The 24,979-nt window shown below is 44.8% G+C and overlaps 1 protein-coding gene across 18 annotated transcripts in view; it reads left to right on the forward strand.

Moving 5' to 3' along the window:
• Positions 1-24,979, forward strand: part of PTK2 (protein tyrosine kinase 2) — a 799,547-nt gene that overhangs the window by 635,820 nt on the left and 138,748 nt on the right. For all 18 annotated transcript variants that reach the window (XM_085604846.1, XM_085604845.1, XM_085604850.1 and 15 more), the window contains 4 exons: positions 11,249-11,360; positions 16,654-16,740; positions 17,435-17,572; positions 20,693-20,824. In XM_085604846.1, the coding sequence (XP_085460972.1) occupies positions 11,249-11,360; positions 16,654-16,740; positions 17,435-17,572; positions 20,693-20,824 (469 nt within the window). The remainder of the gene's footprint in view (positions 1-11,248; positions 11,361-16,653; positions 16,741-17,434; positions 17,573-20,692; positions 20,825-24,979) is intronic.

Here is a 24,979-nt window from a genome sequence, read left to right on the forward strand (position 1 = left end):
CGCTCCCACTGGAGAGTGGCAGAATAGGGGGTGTACCCACCCCAGGGAAGGGACCCATTGGTCCCTGCCCATTACCTACGTGTAACGCCCCTAAATTTAGTATTTAGGGGCACCCTGAACCTTCATTCCTCAGATCCAGCAACAAGAAAAGAAGGACGAGAAGCCGTGCAGAGCTAACAAGAGGACGACGCCCACTGACTTGGCCCCAGCCCTACCGGCCTGTCTCCCCTCGAACCTGCTCCAGCGAAACCCCGGCTTGTCCAGCGGCCAGCAACCTCAAAAACCCCGGAGGACCTGCCTGCATTCACTTTCCAAGCTGCTTCTCCCGTGAACACCAGACGTGTTTGAACTGCAGCTTCTGGTGCCAGCCAGAAACCGCGAATCCAGCACACACTGCACCCGCCGAGCCCGGCCTGTGTTTGAGTGAACAAACACCATGAGGAGGTCCCCCGGCAATCCTGACCCGAGATTCGGCGACCCCTGACCTGCCTCAAGCCTCCAGACGACGCCTGCAGCCTCAATCCAGGAGACCCCCCCCCCCCTACCGCAACCAGAGCGGGTTAGAAAATCCTACGTCCAAAGGCACCCCTGCATCCGTCACCCCGCGGCCTTATGTGCCCAACCCAGTGGTGCCTAACCATCCCTCTACATCCCAACTTACCCCTCAAAGTGGTGGTCACTCCTGGAAGATCTTCGTCCCCGAGCCTGCAGTGTTTCTTTGTCCCAGAGAATTTCCATTGAATTAAACAGGGCACCCGACCTCAAAACTGCACCCTGCACCTTGGTGCTAACTTGGTCCCCAACGTGCTCTGAGCTTAACCCTAGGAGCTTTGCTCCCACAACCCTGTGACCTGCTTGCCAGCAGCCACCAGCCGGAGCCCCCCTATCCTCCATAGGATAAAATGTGGCCTCAACACTCTGCACCCGGCTGCCCTAGTGCCACTGGGGGTGAAACAACAGTGCATCCCTGAGTCTAACCCCAGAACCCTAACTCAAAAGACCGATTACTTACCTTGAAACCGATAACTCATTTTTCCTCATAGGATAACATTGACACTTTTTCTCCCAAAAGTTTCTAAGTGTCGACTTTTGAAAACTAAGAATATTCCTTAAAAATCGCACAAATAACCTAATCGAATTTTCTCAACTATTTGCAGGAAAGGTCCCAGTGCTGAACCTAGGTGTCCAGCACTGAGTAAGAAAAGTAACTAAAAAGTAACTTACCTGTGAATTGAATTTCCTTCCATAGGATAAATGTTATCCTATGGGTTCTTTGTGAAAAAGTTTCTAAGTGTCAACTTTTCAAATACAAAAATATTCTTTAAAAATCGTACAAACTGCAAAAACGTAATTACTTACCTGTTTTAAGTAGATGTCCCAGTGCTGAATCTTGGATTCCAGCACTGGATTACAAAGGTAACGCAAAAGTAACTACCTGCTAAGTGAATTTCCTCCCATAGGATAACATTGGTGATTCTGTGTGAAAAAGTTGTGAAGTGTCAACTTTTGAAATACAATAATATTCGTTAAAAATCATACCTTTAACCAAAACGCATTTCCTCACCTGGTTTCAGGAAATGTCCCAGGGCTGAATCTAGGATCCAGTCCTGTGGTTCGAAAAGTAATCTGAAAAGTAATTAACTGCATTTTTCTTAAAAGGCCCGTTCAGTTGAATGTACTATACCTGCAATGTGTTAAAATCTGCTTTCTTAAATCTGTAATCAAAACCAGTACCAGTTATACTGCAATTCTGAACTGTTCAAACAAGACCATTACTACTGCAAAGTATTTATATGCTTACCTGTACCAGGCTTGCTTGGTTCTAGAAATAAAACAACAGTATATTTTTTTATCCAAAATAATTGGCCAAGAGTTCAGTTCTTGAGTGTGTGAGACCATTTGCTGACTGAGTGTGTACATCAAATGCTTTACACTGTCCTCTGATACTGCCTTACTGCTCGACCAAGCTACCACTTTAGAGAGTAAGGTTCTATCTACCTTTAACCTCTGCCAAACTTCTGGAGGCTCTTGGACTCTATACACACTGTATCTCACTTTGGTGCAGTATATATAGAGACAGTTTCTTACAATACTGTGAACTGAGTTGCAGCCTTGCATGCTTAATTGAGTAGAAACTGTGGGTGATTGCTTATGATGGGACATGATTGAGAGCTTTGTAGTTAAGACAGAATGCAGTGCCTGTTTCTCACAGTGCCTGTCAGTGAGTCCTAAAGCTGTTCAGACTACATCCACCCCCAATTCTGGCTCATGTGCAAACACAGAGAATGATGGTCATAAATAAATATTAATTGTAAAAATGTGAAAAATGGATGGAAGACTCGCACATCTTTACAACTAAGACATTACCAAAGAGAAACAAAATGTAGCACTTGCAGCATGTAAGTGTGTGTGTGTGTGTGTGTGTGTGTGTGTGTGTGTGTGTGTTGAAGGTGTTAAAGTAGAGGAGGTGAAATGAAATATGTTTAGGAGTGAGTGAAAAAATGGTGCACAAGAAGAAAGAAATGATATGTGAGATATGCATGTTGAAGATTTCAGAAAGCTGTGGGGACAAAAAGGATATGTGTTAAGAGAAGATATTTTCATTTCACATTATCTTAACAAGATCATTGTTACAAGGTCTGCTTGTTTCAGTCGTAGATCGCATTGTTGTGTTATGCCTGATGTAGTAACTGAAAAATCCCATTGTTAATGGTATGTGAAACATGTTGTGATATTGAAGAATGGCTCTTGGGGCTACAATCTGATGCTGTATATTAAGTGCAATTATGTGTTAGGTTTTAGGGTTTTGGCAGTCTGCTACCCAATTCCTATGGTGTCAAAGTTTGTCATCCTCATTTTGCTGTGCTGTCATCTATTGTACAACGAATACATTCAAATTCATCTGTTAACAAAATAATCTCTTTTTAATTTCAAAGAGTCGTCATATTTTTAGCATGCCACTTGCTGTATCATTTCATGTGGGATATTCTAAAGGATTCTATCTGGCTCAACCCTCCGTATGCATTTCCAGTCTTGCATATCTCTACCTCTCGTGCAGCATGAATGCCAGGGTAAAGCTGCATCACAGAAGGGCTAACACACAATGTGGGTTTATAAACCTGTTTAGCATAACAAATGCTAATAAAGAAACATGTGAGTACATGCCTGTTTGGCCTAAAGTGGAAATCAGAGTAACTCATGCATGCATGGTCAGTTTCTTGGTGCACTTAGCCTTGCTGCACACAGAGAAAATAAATTAGAGGGAACATTGGTTGTGGCCTGCAAATAGAACTTTCTGCCTTGTGCACAATGTGGGTCCTGAGGAGGCTTGTGTTGCAATCTTAAGATTTTCAGGGATGTGTAGTATTAGTTGACTTTGTAGGCGCAGAAAATAAGGCCTTGCTACAGTAGCTTCATGGACTGTACAGATGGCTTTGAAATGAGTTATTGCGGCTACAAAGAAGCAGTGGTGGTAACAGAGCACTGGCAAGTGAGTGTCAGTGACTTTTGGTGTAGAGGTGTGAAATCGTTCATGAAACACCCTGAAGGAGTGTGGATGATCCAAGTAAAGGCTTTCTCCATAGTCGAGTCAAGAAGTTAAGTTGTGATAGGAAATGTTAGAAGTTAGGAAAAAGTAAGTGTTCCTACTCAAGCTTGAGTTGGGACAACCAAGGCGGTCTAGATCTGGTGGTGTGGCTTTCTCCTACCTATCAGCAGAACTCTGAAACTCTCTCGCGCTTGACTTTCAATACACGATTAATCATCCTGGCCTCCATAAGAAACTTAAAAGCTGCCTTTTTAAACTGTTTTTCTTTTAGTTGTTGCTCTCTCCAGCTAGCGCCTTCGGGGTAATCGTGCACTTTAAAAATCTCAATAACATAACATCTCCTCGTTTATTATGCAAACAGAAATTTGAATGGCACTGTGTTGCAATTAGTATTGCCTCACAACGCTTTTGGGTGTGGATACTTTCATGCCCTGGTAACAGATTTTTTCACAGACTGAAGTCTGTTTTCTGTTTGAGTGGCATTATCCGAACTGTAGATGCGGTCAATATTTTGTGTACTAGTAAGTTAGTATTGCTTGGAATATGTGTGTGTGTTTGTGTGTAACCAGAGGTCTTACCAGTTCCAATATCTGCACCTGAGGGGTCGGTGTGTACCTTTCAAGTTGTGAGTTGGTTTATGACGCAAAAGACCATGGTATTTTGTTAGGGTTGGGGGGTTATTCGTTCTCTTGGAGAGGTAAACTGTGTTACGACAAGTGGTGTGGTGTTGTGTTTCATTGAGATCCAAAGATACAATGCCTCTGAACTGTGTTGTACGCACGTGCGTTTTCTGACTGTTATACTGGGGATGGGATTTTTATTATTACAGTTGGTCATGTGAGTTGGCTAATGGCCAATTCCATGGAATATCTGAGCTGTGTTGCAACGTCTGCTTTCTGTGCCAAACGGAAGGGCAATTGGTAATTACTATTCAAATAACACACACAAATTGGTTTTGGCACTTGATAGTTGCTGGTAATTAAGCTAGAAGAAACAAAATATTAAGACGAAACCCCCAAATATTCAAACGTAGCCCAGTTTTACATGCCCACCGATCAGCCTTACTATGCTCTGCAAATGTGATGCTGGACAAAGGAAGCATTCATCTGATGAGAAGACTTCCTAGGATATGAACCGAACAAGTTGCATGCTTTGATCAGCAGCAGGGGTGTAAGCCCTCTACGTTATTTTATGATGGTTTGAAATTGTGATCAGTAGATTAGACATAGATCGCTGCAGTGGGTGCATTACACGTTCATGGTGGTAAAAAGTGCAGTTTTTGGCTCCATCAACATTTACTATCACATGATTAAAGTGAGTTTCAGACAGCAGTACTGTAAGACTAGCATTGGTGCATGTTTAAGCACCTAATTTAGTTGTGGTATCCAAGCACAACACAAAAAAATCAAATTACAATAAAATCACTTTAACAAAACAGTAATAAAACAGCACAGCAGCACAAAATAATGACAAATACCATCACAACCTAACACAGCAACACGATACAGTAGAATCACACCACTCAGCGACAACATAACACAACACCACACGAGCATAACACAATAACATAACTCAAAAACAACACAAAAAACTAAAAAAAATGACATGAGCAAGACAACACCACAGTTCAGAAAAGCACAGCACACAAAAAGAACACAGCAAAAAAGTAACACGAGCCAACGCAACAGCAAAAAAATAAAAAGCATAATAACACAACACCAAAGACAGCACATAAACATAACACGCCAGGTGCTCAGCAGGGAACACTAACTCAGTCATGCAACAACACACCACAACCAAAAATCTATGAACACACACCAACGCAGATCTCAAGTAATTAGGAGAATCATTTGCCTGGCAAGCCCATTTAACCTGAGAGCACCTCAAAATCGTTGTCAATTGGGAGACAAAGAATGACCAGTGGCACACTTGATCACATCATGCTTTCCAAGCCATTCACTTGCACTTTATTGCACTGTAGGTACTGAACAAGGATGTCATTGCGGCCCTCATGGGGTATCTATTAATGTCTGAGATAGTAATCAATATTTTGAGGGCTGGATGTGGCTTTGGCTGATGGGATTAATGAAATTGTATTTTATGTATTTTTAGACCCGGCTTCCTGGGCACTAGGGCACTTGGGGGTTACATGAGTTGCTCTCATTTGCTAGAGCCATGATATCAATCCTTATATTGAAGTGAAATAGTTTCAGCATTTGATGTGAAACAAATGTTCTTGATCAGCCCTTAACCTCCCACCCAAAGAAACAGAAGTGCCCTCCCATCCTGAGCGGGGACACAGCTCCTGTGGCATCAGCCATCTGATCACAGGTTCCTGATGTCTTGGCACAGTTTACTGGAGTCCCACTAGTCCAGTAGCCACTGCCCAGCTGTAGGAGGGTAGTGGCTGGCCAGAGTGCCAGTACACCCTGATACCCCCAGATGTCACAAGAAGGAAGGTGGGGGTCTGTACGGGACACTCTTCACCAGCTGTGCAGATTGTAACTGAAAGTACCACACAGGCTCCGACAGCACAGGGGAGGGGCATGGGCAAAGAGATCACACCTTCAAGGACTGGGCTCAAGCTTCCCCGTCTCCCTCTATCTCTGTTCATGTTCTGCAAGTTTCCTTATTTTGAGCAGCTGTCTGCAATTTCCTAGTTCAAAACGCCGGCTCCAGAAGCCTCCCAGGAACAGCTGGTTCTCTGACCGATGCTGCAGGTGTTTTTCCTCCTCCTCAAACTGGCAAATTACTTTGCAGCATAATCCATCAGTCATAGATAAAACTCCTCAAGTTTCAGGCGCGGTGAGCAAGCTTCTTATCTTGCTTTCACACCACGGGCCGTGGCTGGCTCCCTTGGGTGGATCTGGCGTGTGCTTGGCTGTCTCGTCAAGCTATAGACCAACCTTGAACAAAAACTGTCAATTTTGTGTAAATGTAACTGATTTACACAAGCACTGGTTATCCTGAAAATCATACCACTAGTCCATCGAACTGTTTACATCGCCTAGCAATATAACCCTGTTGATTAGAATAAATTTGGTAAAATGCCCCTTTACTTTTGTAAAAGAACCCTCACTCGCATGTTGTGGCATGCTTCATCATTGGGTTAGTATCCCATCCTAAGTAACTGTTGCTAGGATGGGCTCGGCCGTATTTGAGGCACTTTTACTCGATGGTTACGGGAACTATGGGTATGGACAATGGGTTACTGGAAGGCAAGGTACCATGAAGACTGACTACAGAGAAAGTTCTCAACTCCATCCCAGGAAGGCTTTCTTCCCTATAATATGACACAACCCTTCACAAAATGTGGGGGGAGTTTTTATTTGAAAGAAATTGACATTTTAACAAATGAAGCCTACTTATGAAGGTTATACTCCTAGACTATGTAAACAGTTGTCTGGACTTGTGGTCTGACTCATTGGATAGATGACCCAGCAAATAGTGACCTCTCACTCCATGGTATATATGGGTCAGCTCCTTCTGGACCTATGTTGGACACCCTTGCATTAGTGCATAGAGGCTTAATGATAAGTAACTCGGTACGTATATGTGACGCACTGATGTGTGTAGTAGGTCGTGAGTATGGTGCAGCAGTGGGCCGAGATGCCGTGCGAACGGTGTACTTTTACGAGCAACTGTTGTAAAGTGCACTTTACCACCAAGCTGTTAAATAGTTATTGCCTTCGCCGTGCGAAGTGGCAGCCTCGCACGGTGCATGCTTCCCGACATTGCTGTTAAGGTGCAGGTGCTCGCTGCAGTTGTTTCGCCTGCGCGCTTCTTCTCTACGCACGCAGGGGGCTCTGCTTTACGTCTGCAGGGGGAGGTTTGTCAACAGACCGCTCCAAGAATGCGAGCCGCTCGCTCTTTCCTCGACTGAAAATAAAACATCTTGACGCGGACTCGGGGTGTTCTCGCGGTGCCACAGAAGGGACGGTGCCCCCCTCCGCAGCCTCGTCTTCCCCAGTCAGTCATAGGCAGAGCCGCCGTGCGGCCTCCCCCTCCGCATGAGTAATTCAAGGGCCGCCTCCGGAGCCGGCAGCCAGGAGCGCTGATCTCCAGCCGCGGCCCGCACGCGAGCGATGCTCCTCTCCATGGCGTGGTTCAAGGTTCCTCGACGCAAGGCCAAGAAGGCGCCTCGAAGGTAAGCGCTTTCTAACCCCTGGGGGGCGGGGGAGGGGTGTCCTTCAGCTGTAATAGCACACATTGTCGGGTTTGGAGGAGGCTGCGGCGGGGGCACTGAGGTGGCGGCACGTCGGGCAAGAGTGATCACCCGAAAGGAGACACCTGGAGGGTGTGGGAAGGGCGCATAGTCTGACGGAAGACATCTGTTGGGGAGGGAGTCACCTGGAGGGGCGGAAGGGCGCTAGTTTCCCGGAGGAGACACATCTGCAGGGTATTATAGCTTAACCTACGCATAGATCAGTATGATTTGAATGGTTCTGCCTCACTTGATATAAATAAAAATATCAACAAAGCACATAATTCGCCGCTGTGAAGTCCCATTTCGTCAATTAGGTGTACACCGTTTAGTTTACGCCTTGACTATCATTGAAAGAATCCAGACCAAAATGCATGCTCTTTGAAAGAAATGTATTGTGCAATTCACTTAAAATAATGCATGTATTTTGAGAGTGGATGTGAACAAGGATTCGAGACGGTTTTCGCCAAGTTGTACCCCGGGCAGTAATACCAAAGGGGGAAAGTTCAGTTACATCACTGCGCTCGCACGGATTCTCGCCTTCTGTTTTGTTTGTTGTAGACTGTGCGTGGCAGACCGCAGATATCTGTCTAGGCGCTGGATTCAAGGGTGCAGCGCGAGCCCTCTCTACAACAGGCACGCTACTGATGTATGAACAGTAATTATATTTCTCTTTTCCTTTATGAGCTTGCGGTTTCTTGTTGCATATTTTTCCCGTTGCAAGTGAAGCACAAATTCTTTAGCGGAAGGCGTGCAATAGTTTCCTTGAACAGTGCGAGAGTTCCCACCACGAATACTGCACTGGCTGCCCCAGGACCAGAGGACAGACCTCACTTCAGAGGAGTGAAGGGCTGAGTCAGTCTGGAGAGAATCCAGGCCTGCGATATGCAGGGAGACTGTAGTTCTCAGCACGGAGTACTTAACGTTTAAGCTGTTCTCTGCAGCCTTTTACTTTCGGAAGTCCAATTTACATGCAGGTCTGACTGATCCAACGCGCCACCAGAACACATCCGCTCCCTAAGAGATGTGACCGCCAAGCTATCGCTGCTAGACCCAGCCCCACCAGACCACATCTGCTCCCTAAGAGATGTGACCTCCAACTATCACTGCTTTACACAGCCCCACCGGACCACGTCTGCTCCTTAAGAGATGTGATCTCTAAGCTATTACTGCTCCACCCAGCCCCACCAGACCATATCTGCTTCCCACTGTGCCACATCTACTCACTACGCAGTGCCTTCTGCTAAACCACCGTTTTTACATGTGCACCTCGTGAAAGGGACTTCCGACCCTCCTAAGTAAAACGTATTCAGTGATCAAAAACTGATATCTGTTTGAAGAAAATATACTATGTGGAAGGTGTCCTTTTTAGTGCCACAACTAATGTATTGTATATTAATTGCATTTATATAGCGCTTACTACCCCATACGAGGCGTCAAAGCGCTTACTTTGGAACCCAGAAAGTATTAGTGGTGAATTAGTGTAGTAAAAATATGAAAGTAATTTGAGTGGTGGATATGTCAGTCAGTCATTTGGATTGAGAAGGATAGCGAAAGGGTAGAAGAGGTAAAAAGGTTTGCATTTGTATAGCGCTTGCTACCCCTGATGAACTGTTGAAAGTGCTTTTTTTGTCGAGAAGCACGCCACTCCGGAACCCATAAAGGATTAGTGGTGAATTAGTATAGTGAAATATGAAATTAATTTGAGTGGTGGACATGTTAGTCTCTTTGGATTGAAAAGGATAGTGGAGGGATAGGAGGGAAGTATTTAGATGTTTTTTGTTTTTTTTTGGAGCTCATAGCAGTAGGACAAGGGTTGGGATGAGTGAAAGGGAGGGGGAGAGGGATGAGTAAAATGGGAGCTGGAGGGGGAAGAGTCAGTGTACTACTTAACTGCATTAAGTTTCAGACCTCAAGACGAGACCTACTAGCTTTGCCAATGATTCGTTTTTGAAAGAAGCACAAATGTTCTTTTAGTTTTTACTTGAAAGGTTTGCCCAATCTGCAGTAGCGCCTTTGGTGAAATTGGCTCAGAGCTGCCTCTCAGTTTCCATCTGTGGATTATTAAGAGCCGCGTGGAGAGCTCTCAGGCACGCGCCAGAGTCTTTCCTATGGCAGCTGCTTTCCATCCCTCTGACCACAGATCCGGACTCTGTGCTCATCTTCAGAGCTCCCCTGCTTCTTGCAGAGATGAGCCTGCCGAAGTAATATACTGCACGATTCTACTATCTTTTAACCTGCTGGAGGCAGAGAGGGTGGTCTCAGCAGGGCATGGTCAAAGCAGATTTAGTTACTCCAGTTTGTCAGTGCGCAGACTTAACCCCGAATGATGCTAACGTACGTTACAGAGATGCTTGAAAGCAACTACCGTGGTCATCAAGGTAAATGTGTAGATATGGAACCAGATATTCTTGCAATGTATGGTGCAGTAAGGCCGCAGAATAGTGACTTCTGTCAGTGGAGAGTGTAGCAGTATCAGTACTTTGCTGGGTGAAAGCACGTGATAAAGAGGGAGGAAAGAAGCAGAACAGAAAGCAGGCACTCTCCATTGGAGATGAAAGGCCTTGCTTAGGAGGCAGGCGTCAGTAATTTGTAGGCTAACATGACACTAGTGCCAATTCCTCCAGATGCTTAGAATGTCCAAGAAGTGCTTGAAGCTCTAATAACCGGTTTATGTGCATTAGCATAGGAGGCATGGAAAGTCCCGGCGCTTATGCAGGCCCCAGTTCCTCTAAAGTTTATTGTTGATGGTCCATGGTGATTGTGAAGCACATCTTTCAGTTCGGTACATGGAGGTCGGCAGTCTTCTGCGCCAAGATGCCATGTTTAATTGTTGGGTGATGTGTCCCATTTTCGGCATTCCTGTCTCCTTCTTCCCACGTCTTACTGTCTCTGTTTCCATGCAGGTGTCCACCTCGCCTCGTTTTGCAGTATCTCTGTCCCACTGTCTCTCTTGCTGCGTCTCCCTGTCTGTATTTCCCTGTCCCAGTGGTGTTTTTTTTTGTGTTGTGGTTTATATCGTCCTGCCTCATTGTCTAGTTTCCTTTGCCAGGTCCGTGTCTCTCTGTCCCACTCCTGATTCCTTATACTAAGCATTTTACGGAGACTAAACATAGTGAAATCATTCCTGATGTCTTAATGGTTAGACTAAAAGTCGTCACCATATCATTTATTCATCGAACTTACCTGATGAACTCTTATTTTGTTGATCACGACCACCTCCGTCTGGTCTCCCAAAGAGATCACGCACCTAGATTTTGATACTCTTCTATGTATACATTTTATGTCGTAAATGCACTTTAATACTGTCTTTTACCAATGTATCCACTCCCTCCCCTTGTAAAGCGCTCCGATACCCTCACGGGTCTTGTTCGCGCTATAATAAACTTTATGAATACATAGCGCCGGTATTGGTGCAGTATTGTGTCGGAGTTGTCTCGCATGGAAATCTGTTGCAGCGGAGATGTCAGTGTCGTTCCTTTCTTCCGTCTCCGCAGCACTATACTGGAGGAAGAGAAGCTGCAGCAAGAAGAAAGGATGCGGATGGAATCCAGGCGGCAGATCACCGTGTCCTGGGATTCTGGTGGCTCTGAAGAAGCGCCTCCCAAGGTACTGTGTGATGGCACCCTTGCCCTGCTTTCACGCGTGCATAGCCCTTTTTGGAGTAAAGGTAGAGGACGTGTGAGGGAGTGCTTTGTATCTTCTACACATGCTGCTATATTTATTCATATTTCAATCCATCGCTTCAGTTGGTTTGCATCCACCCTCTACTCTTGCTGTGCCAAGAGGAGGCACTTATATGCTGTTACTAAATACCAATGCTTTCTAAGTAGACAAACGTTTTTAAATATGTGTACTATAGGATCAGTTACTTAATGTTCACTGCTGAGATCTAAAAAAAATAAATGTTTTATAACTAACTGAGTTTAGCCCAACACCATGAAATAACATCACTTCGAGGAGTTCTATCCCATCCTATTTTTGGGTGCCCCCCACCCCCACTGCAGAGTGATTTTTTTCGGAGCATCTTCAGCACACCCACCTTAAGAATGGTGACTAGATGTTAAGCCTGAAAAACTCCCCACTGTCCCCAGATTTGGTCATGTTTCCGTGGGCAGCCTCTGACCTTCTAGATGGGTTCCTCCGTTTTTGCGCACCAGTTCATAGCGGCAGTCCATTTAGAGGCGCTAGCGGTTGCAGGTTGGGTCCAAAATCGAGCTATGTCTCTTTTAGCCAGAACTGTGGCGAATCCAACCAATCTGTGCAGTTAAACCCCAAGTCCTCCACGATGCCCAGCAAAGCAACTCTTGGGGGTAAGCTCCACAGGTTTTTCCAAGACACCTGTTACAATGTCAGCAATAGCACTCCAGTATGACATTATAACGGGGCAAGCCCACACCATATGCAAGAAATTAGTATCAGCCGAGTGGCCCCTGGTGGCAATTCGGTGAAGTGTGTTTACCTGCCTGTCAGAGCCACCTGGGTGTAAGATAGGTAAGGTGTAGGTAATTTAATTGGATGCTCCTGAGATGGCCTGGGATGGCTATGATGTGGGGAGCCATTCAGGCAACATGCCAATCTGAGCAGTCTAACGAGCCCACCCACTGGTCCCACTTTTCTTTCAGATCATCAGATTTGGTGTGGGAGTTATATATGTCTCACACACAAAAGGGGGCCTAGAGGAGGTTTTAGGACCTGCGTGGGCATACTCCCACTCGTAATAACTAACGCACAATGAGCCCACGGGTTCAGGGTACAGGTCTGATAAGTATGTGGACTACTTAAACCATTCACCAGAGAGGGGGGATATCCCTTTTTAAGGACGGTTCCCCACACACACCAGAGGTGTCATGCTTCATCATAGTGGTACCTCCTCGCATCTAGAACCTAGTCTTAGCGCGGGCTACAACCCCCTCTCTACGAGGGAGGAGCTCAGGGATGTTTTCTCAATTTGAGCACATGAATTGTCCTAAAAACCCTATGTGAGCGTGGTGTATGAAAAATACGGTGTGCAGTGCTAAAGTGAATGTGAATTAAAACTGCCTACAGAGCTAGCTATCAACAACCTTTATTCAGCTACCCTGTGACAGGATTAAAAACAATAGGCTGGATAATGAGACTGTCGACATTAGACACAGCTACATTAGCAAGATCAACATGTTTCGGCCCTCAAGACCTATCAAAGTGTCACAGCCTTCATCAAGATCAGAAAAAACAGCTACTGCAAAAAGTGAATGTGTGCAAAAAAATTTAAAGAATTATTATGGAACAACGGTGTTTTATACTGAACCAGGGATCCTTGTGTTTAGTTGATTTGCTCACATACACTTTTGTTAATGTAGCTGTCGCTAATGTTGACAGTCTCATTATCCAGCCTATTGTTTTTAATCCTGTCACAGGGTAGCTGAATAAAGGTTGTTGATAGCTAGCTCTGTAGGAAGTTTTAATTCACATTCACTTCAGCACTGCACACCATATTTTTTCATATACCACTCTCACATAGGGCTTTTAGGACAACTCATGTGCTCAAATTGAAAAAATATCCCTCAGCAAGACTAGGTTTTTGATGCGAGGAGGCACCCCTATGATGAAGCATGGCTCCTCTGGTGTGTGAGGGGAACCGTCCTTAAAAAGGGATATCCCCCCTTTCTGGTGTATGGTTTTATGTAGTCCACATATGTATCAGACCTGGACCCGTGGGCTCGCTGTGTGTTAGTTATATATGTGTCTTATAAATCTTAGAAAGTCTCCCTTTGCCCAACATGCCCCGAAGAAGTCTGGCTTTGAGAGGATAACATTTCAGGAGGTCCGACATGGTCTTCCGGTGACAGGCTAATATGTGCCGTAGTTGTCGATATTTATGGAATTGGGTGGGGGCAAGCGAAAATGAGGACTTGTAGTTCCTGAAACGTTGGCTTGTAGGACTTGTAGTTCCTGAAACGTTTTCATAGTGGACCTCTGTCAGACATCCCCAAGCAGCGAGATGCCAATCTAGAGAAGGCCTCCAGCCACGACACCGGAGATATCCAGGTCCCGCACCATAGTGGGGTCTACTGCGTGGCTCCTTTGTTTCAGCCCATCATCCGCAGAGCAGCACACCATGGCAATGTTCACTGCTGAGATTTTTGTCTATCGGGAAGGTTCTAGGTTTGGATCCCGGTGGGGTAACGCTGCGTCGTTACGGGATTTATAAAATTAGTTCCATTGAGTTGGAGCCATATAAAACCTGGTTTTTACAATCATATTAAGGGCCAGATGTACTAACCTATTTTGTGGTTTCAAACAATGATTCGCAAAATGGGAGTGCTTGAGACCGGAAAATAGCATGTTGGAAGGGCATCCCTTCTAAATTGTGAGTTGGTTACACGCATTAATGGTTTGCGACAAACCACTGAAAAGTTAGAGACTCTAATGTTGGGGTCATTCTAAAAAAAGCAGAGGGTTTCTCGCCTTCATGAATTGGAGGTATAACGTTCAAGGAGAGTAGTCAGTGTTACAAGGGATCACTGGCAATTCTCACTGAATGTTTTCAAAAAAAGAAAACTTTTTCCGAAGCAGTCCTGAATTCCTTTAAGGAAATGAGGCACTTTAAAAAAATGTGTTATTTATTTAAATGTAGAGTCAGGCAAGGTGATGTAGAGACATTTGCAGGCCACCTTCCTTGTGATAATGACTAATCTGAATGGGTCGCAATTTTATCCTACGTAATGAATATTAATTAGATAGTTTTTCTAATTCCTTAATTTTCAAACTGAGCTAATTCTACATACATCGGTTTGCAAAATAAGATTCTAGCTGCAAAAAGATTGGTTGCAAATTGTGACCGCTTTTTGCAACCAGGACAATAGCACATTTGGCCTCAAATGTCTTAACTGCACTAGTGAGCACTATGTAAAAACAAAAGCTGTTATTTAAAAAAATGTCACTGTGTGTAACAACAGATTCACAGCTCAGTTGAGTTCTGTGGCTCTCGCTCTCACAAGTGAATATGGACCATAACAGACGTATCCTAGAGAATACCGCTATCAGGCATTTTCTATACATTTATAGTCCTCATGCGTTGTGTTTTAGGTCACTTTCAGTGGTTCGTTGCCCCATAGGATTGTTTAATTATTTGTGTTTTAAAATCAAATACCATATCAAGAACAGTTTGTTTTATGTAGGTGTTGGATATACCACTTTTTAGCTTTTTTTTGTGTGTCCTCCACAGTATTTTGGGTTGTCAAGTTTATAGAAATGGCTTGATTGAATGGTATTTGGGTTTATTTCTGGGTTTAACTTGCTGTGTTTTGTAATGGGTGATAACTATTATTTAGATTGCAAAATGACCACAAAAATATCACATGTATGTGTTTTGTTATCATGGATTTACAAATCGCTATTTGCCACCTTTGAGTCTGCTTACCATGCTCAATGTTTTGGTCAAATAAAGTGTATTGGTCCCAGCAAAATGCAACATTCTCTGATTGAGTGACGTGACAATATGCTGCCTTATTTTCAAATGGAAGTGATGAACCTTGAACTGTTCCCTCACAATACCAAAGGTAATTTTCAAGTTAATCCCTTTGAGTGTTTATGATGAGGGGACACTTCTATCAATAGTGTTACCTCAAGTAACATGTTTCTCTCGTTGTATGTACGTGTTAGGTTATGCTGGCATGTGCGATTGAGCACAAAAACGTTAGGAAGTAAAATTCTTGTTCTATTCGGTTTGAGGATAACATTTTATCAATCATGTGCATAACATCGTTCGTTAAAACGGCTCCTCACTCCTGTATTTTGCACGGTTTATACACCTAACCACTAGTCTTTTACTCTCTAAGGTTATGCCACAGTATTAAACCACTTTGTGGCCCAGGGATGATGTAACCTCAAGAATGCTGTCCTGTTTGGTGGCATTTAAAAACCTTGGTTTCCAGTTGGTATGCTCCTCAGAGAATTGAAGCCGAAATTGTGAGGCTTCGCCTGCAAAGTATCAAAATCATTGGCAGTTCTTGATACTCTCTTGAAATAGTCCTGTGTTCATTTTTTCTCCAGTGTGATGTCACTACTGAATGCTTTGAGTCTAGGACTTAGTATTGAACTCTGTTCCTGGTACCATGATGACCCTCGATTTTCTTACATTGGACTTACGAGTATTCTTTGCCATCTACAGCCATGCCAAGTTTGCTAATCCGACTCCATGCGGAAGCTACTCAAAATGTTTGCTAACTATCAGCATACCATGATAATAAAGGCTGTACTGCAGTCTGTGCAGGTTACACTTATTTCTCTGCTTCTATTTGTCCGAACATTTCTCCTTAAATCTTAATAAATTGGATGAATTTTCACGATTATTACAAAATTGTCCTTGGCAGAGAGCAAACCTCGCCGCAAATTGTCCTTGAGATCTATAACAAGTTTAACTTCAGTAAGTCTGTGGGAACTCTTCGATATTCTTCTAGCCACAGTAATTTCTCCCAAACCCAGAGAACTTTAGATTCCTTCGCAGGAAATGTGTTACACAGACCTTTCAAGGTGTCCAGTGGGCAACCTGGTTGCTGAAGAAACGTCTCTGTGCCGTGCAGGTCACAGGTTCAAATATGGAATGGAACCCTACCTCTTGCACTTCAGGAATCTAAAAATCAGTACCATTGTATCATTATACAGGTTATTATTGCTCTTAGGACCAATACATATTTGAGTTTGTTGCTTGTGCTATTTAAATACTTGATGTTATCTGCTGAAACAAGGAAACTTGTACTGTAGATATTTGAAATCAACAACAAAATCATCTGACATTTAGGACCAGTTCCTCAGTTTGATGTGTACTTAATAGAATGTTTTTATGACACATCTTCCAATACGTTATAACAGATGTTGTCTTGTGTTGTATTCTTTAAAGTACTGTTTTTATTTGCAGCCTAGTAGACCAGGTTACCCCAGTCCAAGGTCCAGTGAAGGGTTTTATCCCAGTCCTCAGCATATGGTGCAGCCGAACCATTACCAGGTAAATATTACTCTTTATAAAAATCTTTTTCATTGTATCTTTTTTAAGATTTCTGAGGTTTCTGCTTCATGTGTGTGAGAAGAGAAAAACACTTCTTGCTTTGTGTCCTTTGCACAAATTTCCAGGGGCCTTGTTTTCAAGCTCTTCATCTCACAGTGAGCAGATAGGGTAAAAGTTTAAGTTAAACTATAGCCACTCAGTAGAATTCCGACTGCTTGCCTCTCCTGCTGACTTCTGTAGTGACAGAGCCCACTTCAGCCAGGCGCTGCCCCCTGCTTGAATGTCGCAGTAGAAACAACATAGTGCCCTGCATAATTGTGGGGTGCCACTTTCAAAAACAAATTCATGCAATGGTGATGCAGTAGCGTTCCGAGAGTTGCCGGTTTTTAAGTCTCTTTTAAGCAAGAGAGTTCTGCTCAGTTCGATCTGATAAAGTTCACGCTGCTTTCTTTGGTGAGGCTTCCCACCTTGGAATTTAATGCTCAGTTTAACCCATCTCATTAATATCTGTGATCCTTGCTGTACGAACAAGGCTTGTCGGTGCCAGTCCTTTCTTCTTTTTGTGAAGATAACTTGTTCATCTGAGACACGTGTACTTCCACATATGATGCATTGATGGCATCTATCGTTACGTTTTCACATGAACGGTCATATTATTGACATTTTATGATGATTACATTTTCTTGTTGTGTAGGTCTCTGGCTATCCAGTTTCCCATGGAATGCCTGCAATGTCTGGAAGCATATACCCTGGTCAGGCCTCCCTAATGGATCATATTGATTCTTGTTATCATCGGACTCAGGAAGTATCCATGTGGCAACCCAACATGGAGGTAACATACTTCAGTTAATATTTAGCTGTATTGTTTTGATTGAGAAATTGTGCTTTTTCTGACATTCTTAAACTTGCCACCACCTTACAATCTGAAAAATATGGCGAATAAAGAAAATAGAAAATAAAATACGTTTCTGTGACGTAGAAAAGGATTAGTCTAAGTTTTACATTACACAATACACTCCTGCTGCATTTGTTTAGAAATGTAATCCCAGGATCAAGGCACAAGGACCAGTTCTGGGTAGGCAAAATCGCCTTGAAGAACACTATCATATTTTTTTTTGGGAACATGTTTTATTGAAGTCGGTACTGGATCACAACAAAAGGAGGTCATGCATATGACACTGTGTCTACAAGTACATCTTGTTATACATATCTGATGAGCGGATGATAGCCATACAGACCAGATTACATAGCTATTATTATAAAGTACAACTTCATAACTGATCTACTAACTGATACACAGGAATATTGACTGTAGTCTATTCGTAAGGCAACTCTCTTGGAGGGGCGGAGGGGTGACTTCCAGGAACTCCACCACCGTAACTTTAATAGATGAGATGCCTATTAGGAGATGTGGTCTCGTTGCTGAGCTATCGGCTGTGGATTATGAAAACCCAATAATAATCCTAGCTGTACCACTTAGTCAGATAGTGATGTTAGGTAAAGCACCTTATTGCACTGTCCCTCATTTCTGTCATTTTCCAAATTTGAAAGGGGACATCTTCTGCATCGTCTTGCAAACTTGAGGTGCTGCCTGCTTATAGTTGCCAAACCTCATGTATCCATGGTATTTTGATTTTTAGTGCCCAGCGCACAAAGATCATGCATGCACACTAACCCTGTATGTGTAAAAGGTACTGTAGACCGAAATTTGGCCTCTGAGGTGAATCAAGTTTATCTTCTTTTTACATGTGACTAGTGATGATGTATTGGTTCAGACGCTTAACTGTGGTGGCAGAATACCATTTTTAATCTCTATCACCACAAAAGACTTGTTCCTGTCCCTGTTGGCAAGCAGGAAGTCTCAGGTGACTGGTATTATGAATCTGTATGGCAATAGTGTGTGGCTGTGGGACCAGCGCGGAATCCCATTTTGGGTAGTTTTGCATAAAGCCTGGCACAGAATGGAGGCTAGGGTAACTGCCTCCCAGATGAGCAAAATATAAAGTTTACATTCCTGAAGCTTTATTGAAGCACCAGACTTAAAATGAGCTTGGATGCTGTGACCTTCCAGCAGTGGCTTACCTGACTTGTCCTTACTAAGAATTCCCATTACAACATTTGGAGGGTGCGTGTCAGTGAAAATAGTGATCTTGTTTGTAGTTCAGGGTGAGTCTTTCTGTTAGGCCTGCCTTTTGTTTCTCTGGGGTGCTTGTGCAAAAGGTAGATAAATGACTGTTGTGTTCGAGACCTTCGCTCCTCTGGTTTTGGGTGCTGTTTCTGGAGACACCCCACCCCACTCCTTGTTGTGAGGCATTCACCTGAAGACAAATGATATGTCTACTCTGGATGAATACAAGAAATGAGCGAAACAGTTTCAGACCAGGTGAACCAACACTTCCCTGTCCAGAAAAGGACTGTATGAAAGCGCTTGAAACCTCCTCAAATGTTTGCATGATTTTTCGCTAATGCAAGAGCTGACACTCAGCAGAGTGTTCGGGAAACTTTCGAGATCCAGGGATGGTGTTACTAACAGCTAGTCTCTCAGAGTTGAGGTACTTCACCTGAAAGTCTGCAACTACTTGTAGAAGAGCTTTGAGTCTGCCTTAAAAAGAAAACTACCTGGCCTGCTGAGAGAGGAAAGGAATTGGCTTCCCTGCAGGATGCAGTCTGCCCAGAGAGAAGCCCTGCTAAAGTGATCAGGAAGAGGGAACTGCCCAGAAGGGGGGGACGGACTGGCTTCAGAGAAGTTTGCGGAGCCAACCGAAGTGCTGGATGGACTTCCTGCAGTTTGAGTCTGGTGTGCGTCTCCAAAGATCCAAAACATGACCGTTGCTTGTGGTCACCCTTCCAGGAGGAACGTTGCAGGAGCCTACCTGAGTGTTTGAGTGATCCTGTCCCTCCCTCATGAACCTGTGACACCGCACCATCAAATAAATGTTTTACAACTTCCTGCGGTCTCGCTTGTGCTGTGTCTTTGACCAACCCAGACCCCTGACTAATTCACCAGCGACTTAGGTACCTAACCTGTGGGTGGGCTTTCATCACCATGTGGGTGGGGTATGTAATTGGGCCTGATTTAAAACTCCACTGGCAGTGAAGAGAGAGAAAGAATGTGGCCACCTGTTCACAGCACATCTAGCAAGGTGCTTGCTCATGGGTCCTGCTTTACCTCAGCAGTAAACGCTAACTGCCTGAGGGGACACGTGCCTTAAAACTGAGACTGGGTCTAATTTTTTAACCATTTACCTATAAGGGATTGGGCCATGGATTATAGACACAATAACCAGCTAGCATTTCCCATTGTAATCCTGCATCTGCCATTTGTTTCAAATGATGGCTATTGCTTTACCTGTAGTACTGTGTTTGAACCCTGTGTTCCCCTGAATAATCTGTTTGTCTTGTATTACATAGTTGGTGTAAAAAAGTAATTTTCCTTTTTATAAAATTAAAGCACCAGCTTGGACAGTCATTATTGAGTTCTGTTGTATGGTTGTTGAATTCTTTCCTACACCCACACTATCTTCTTGATAAGCCTTGAACTGTTTTACTCGCGACTCTAAGAGCCAAATGCAGAAGGGTATACTTGGTGCTCATTTTTCAGAATCCGAGTATGTCAGGCCATGGGGTATCTGTGGCAAGAGGCTTCAACCACCTTGTGGTGCAGTAGTCCCTGCACGCCCCAATACCCCCAAAACGATTGTGACAGGAGTATTTAAAAGCAGGGCTAACAGCTAGTGTTAAGATGCTAAACAACTAGATATTTAAGTAATACCAAAGCTTAGAATGAAACTAATTTAAACAAACTGTATTCTTAGGATGCAATATGGATCATATTTTTAGTTCTGGCAAGATGCCCACAGTATTTATGGTTAAGAAAACAAAAATAACAGATTTGTTATATATATGTGTTTTCTGAATGTTGCCCTCGTATTCACAATTGCTCTTTCTTTAGGATTCTGGAAGCCTGGACATGAGGAGCATCGGGCAAGTCCTGCCTACCCATCTAATGGAGGAGAGGTTGATACGGCAACAACAAGAAATGGAGGAAGATCAACGCTGGTTGGAAAAAGAAGAACGATTCTTGGTATGAGCATGTCTGGTTTTGTCTATTTATCTACTCAGTGGGTGGGGTTTACTTCTGAGTGTCACATCTAACATGAATCATAGATACGCGTACAGTCTTGCAGCACCTATTTTTTAGGTCTCGCCTAGGCAGCGCTTGCTCTGTCTCTCCAATACATGATGTATAAAGAATATGGGCTTTAAGCTCCGCCCATATTTTTAATTGGCTCCTTTGACTGTCTTTTGGAAATACCTATTTTTTTAAAATTAATTTCTTCAGTAGTCCTTCCTTAGTCCCTCCGTTTTATTTACAGTTTCAAAGCACTCTTTTGTTAAATTACTTTTTCGTCCTAGCTGGCGTTGCCGGCATGACTGTTACGCACTTCCCCAACCCGGACTCATCAGATGCTTCCAAGGATGCCTGTTCTGTGCGCTACCCCCTCCTGCATTGGCTTTCAAGCTAACAAACACACACTGCATTTGCATCTCATTAGACATGTTCCGAGACCGCCTGTTCCATGACTCCCTCCCTCCTGCTCGTTTTCTTTTTCTCCTGCATGGTTTCTTCACCGATCGTGTAATATACATATTCAACTATTGTTTAATTATATTTATTGATACTTTAAATGTATTTTTTACCATTGCCATGTTTTTTGTACAGTCCACACCGAGACTCTAGCCTAGCCCAGTTCCCCTGGCCCAAAGGCGACAGCTCTGTTTGTTATGCCGTATTGCTAAGGGTCTCCTGTTTCTATCAGGCGTATTAGGCCACGCCCAGCGCCCTGGCAAAGCGCCCGCTTCATGGATACTGTGCTTGCTTTTTTAAATTATAATCAGCGCGACTGCCGCTGCACTTTATCTTTAAGTACGGCTGCCGCGTGCCTTAGCTCCCTGTAACAATACAGTGCAACATAGAACGAAACACAGAAAGGATTCGAGAGGGTGGGGGTTACATCCACCAGCAAAAATTCTTAAAACACCATGCTTCTGCAGCAAATTCCCTGATAACAAGGACTGACAGCGCCAAAAGGATCCATTGTGCCCATGACTTCATAAGGAATGTGGGAACCCACTAGATTCAGTGCGATGCATGCTGGGACCTGCAGGAGTTTGCTTGTATTGGGCAAAGGGAAACTTCCTGTCCCCAGAATATAAAACCATTTTAACTACTACTGCTTTAAATAAAAATTGTGTTAATGTAAGCTTTTTTGTTAGTCTGTAGAAGTGGTCAGGGACAGTGCTTCTCTGCAAGAAGGTAATCAGAGCACACATATAATATGCGTCTTCTAAAAAATTACTGCTTGTGTGAGTGCTAGATGGTTGTTGCTAGTCCTTATTATCTTAGGTAGTGTGTATGACATTTTGCAAGTTTGTATTTTTGTTTTCATACATTCTCTCATAATCTACTTGTATGTGAGTGTGCATGCATTGTCAGTGCCTCGTGTATGCGTGTACACAATTTCCAGGGTGTCGTCAGGTTCGAGGCATGTGGGCTGCTGAATTCATATCTGTGCATAGATCACCGCCTAGTGTTGGGTCCGGATGTTTGCACGTTGTTGTCCTGGAAGAGTCTTCGAAGTATCCTGGGATAGGTGACTCCTCCCCTGGACTACAGTGCGCATGGGCATCCTCTCCATCCTCAGATTGTTTTTTTCCGCCATTGGGTTCGGATGTGCTATCTTGACTCAAGTTAGGAAAATCTTTTTTCAGGCCAAAAGGCCTTTAGTTCGCGTCGGTACTGTTCTCGATCGGTATCGATAATATCTTTGTTAGTTTACTAACTTCCAGAACAAACTTTCGCATCTTACCCGACCGTCGATTCGACATCAACGATGGAATCGAGGACACCATTCAAGAGGTGTCCGGTATGCAATGCGAAATATCCCCACGTCGACGTCCATCCGGTGTGCAACAAATGCCTTTCACCGGATCACGACGAATCTACATGCATGGCCTGTGCCAGATTTCGATCCAAGAAGACTCTACGGAATCGACGAGCGGCGAGACTCGAGGCGCAGCAAGCGGCACCGGCCCCGGCCGACATCTTCAACGCCGAGACCGAAGATGTCGAAGAAGTGGAGAACCTACCCTCCAGTCCCGTTTCCGAACATGACTCCGGATCGGAAGACGTCGACGAAACACTCTTTCGCAGAGATGAAGACGACACCGAGGTAGGAGACTACAATGAGGCCTTAGGGGCCGAAGAGAGTAGCTCCGGTGATGAGCAAGGCCTACCCGTTCAGAATGAAGAAAGCCCAGTGCAACAGTCTATGGCTCCGGTCGAGGGATCGCCTTCGGGCCTTACCCAAGACCTATCCCGCAGTTCTTCGGCCCCGCCCTCGGGCCCGGCCTCGGACATTCAGCGGCAGCCATTAATGCCCAAAACGGCTGGTTTCCCTTCTTCAAAACCGAAACCGAAAGCTGTATTGGTTCAATTGAAACCGAAACCGAAAGTGGCGCTGGTCGGATCGAGGCCCTCCACACCTTCGACGCCAGCAAAACACATCGGCACCGAGCGCACCAAACGAGACTTCGGTGCTGAACTCGAAGCGGCCGACGTCGGAGTCGACATAAGGAAGAAGGCTTTCGGTACCACCAAACCTGCTCGGCTCCCGGCACCGACGCAATCGACTCCGACCCCAAAGGTCAAACAGCCTGCTGCGTCTCACACCGCTTCCACGGCAACACCAAAGCCACACTCATCGAAGAAGTCGACGGCCATTCCCGCCCCTCGACTCGATGACCCACCGGTGCCGAAAAAATCCACGACCGCCTCGACAGAACCGGTCGGTGCAAAAGAATCGAGGGCGCTCCAGAGGCGACCCATTGCTGCGCAAAGCACCAAAAAGAAAATGGTCCTCCAGGACACGTCGGGCTCCGAACCAATTAAAGCTCCAGCAGCCTCTTCGGCACCAGCCAACATTACTTTTGGCCTGCCACCATCCACGGCCCCGAAACTGTTTCAAATCAGGACACGGGTAACCCATACCACGATCACGCCTGCCGAACGCTCTGCGGAGACGTCTCCATCGCATCTAATCGACGCCGACACCGGCAGGATGATTATCCACAAACGGAAAATAACTTCGGAGCCGGCTTTGGACTCCTTCAGGATTCCACTTAAAAGAAAGCTGCCTCTGGCTTCAGAACCAGTTCTTTACGAACCTTTCCACTCACCCTACCAGGATCCACAATCCTTCTCTCCCACACACTCCGACACGGATGCGTTGGTGGACTACATGGGTGACCAAGTCCCCTACCCCGGAGACATGGACCCTGACGGCCAACAGGACCCTGATCAAACTTGGGATGACCCTGTGGACCCAGGTGCACCTATGGATGCACAAGACCCGCAACTTTATGGAGCAAAAACATCTCCCACAGAGGACACTGCAGCGTTCAACGCTCTAATTGAACGTGCTGCGGCAAATCATGGGGTGCAACTTCACTCGGACACCGTCGAGGACGACTTTCTTATGGATACTTTTGCATCCTCAGAAAGGAATATAAAAACTCTACCCATGTTGAAGGGTGTCCTCAAACCAGCAAAGGACATCTTCAAGGAACCCACCAGGGCAAGAGTGATAAACCCCAGGATCGACAAGAAATACAGATCAGCACCTGGGAACCCTACTTACATCAGAGGCCAATTACCTCTGGATTCCATTGTCGTTGCGAATGCTCGCAAGAGGGCACACTCACAAACAACAGGTGACGCTCCTCCCCCGGACAAAGAGTCCAAGGTGTTAGAGACCTCTGGCAAACGGGTTGCCACCCAGGCAGCCAACATATGGCGCATTGCCAATACTCAAGCACTCCTCGCTCGCTACGATAGAGCGCACTACGACACATTAGAGCAACTAATCCAACATCTCCCTGACCAATACAGAGAAGGTGCAGAGATCCTCATCAGGGAGGGACAGCTCCTCACAAACGCATCCATCAAGTGTGCGCTGGATGCCGCAGACACAGCTGCCAGGGCCATAAACACTAGCGTCCTGCTGCGACGACATGCCTGGTTACGAATCTCCGGATTCAAACCTGAGGTGCAAAACAACATACTCAACCAGCCTGTCAACCCCGACTATTTATTCGGCCCGGAGGTTGACACCACCCTAGAGAAAATAAAAAAGGACACAGACACTGCAAAGTCCATGGGGGCTCTCCAGACTCAGTC

This window comes from Triturus cristatus, chromosome 5_1, assembly GCF_964204655.1.
Source record: "Triturus cristatus chromosome 5_1, aTriCri1.1, whole genome shotgun sequence".
NCBI classification, from domain to species: Eukaryota; Metazoa; Chordata; class Amphibia; order Caudata; family Salamandridae; genus Triturus; species Triturus cristatus.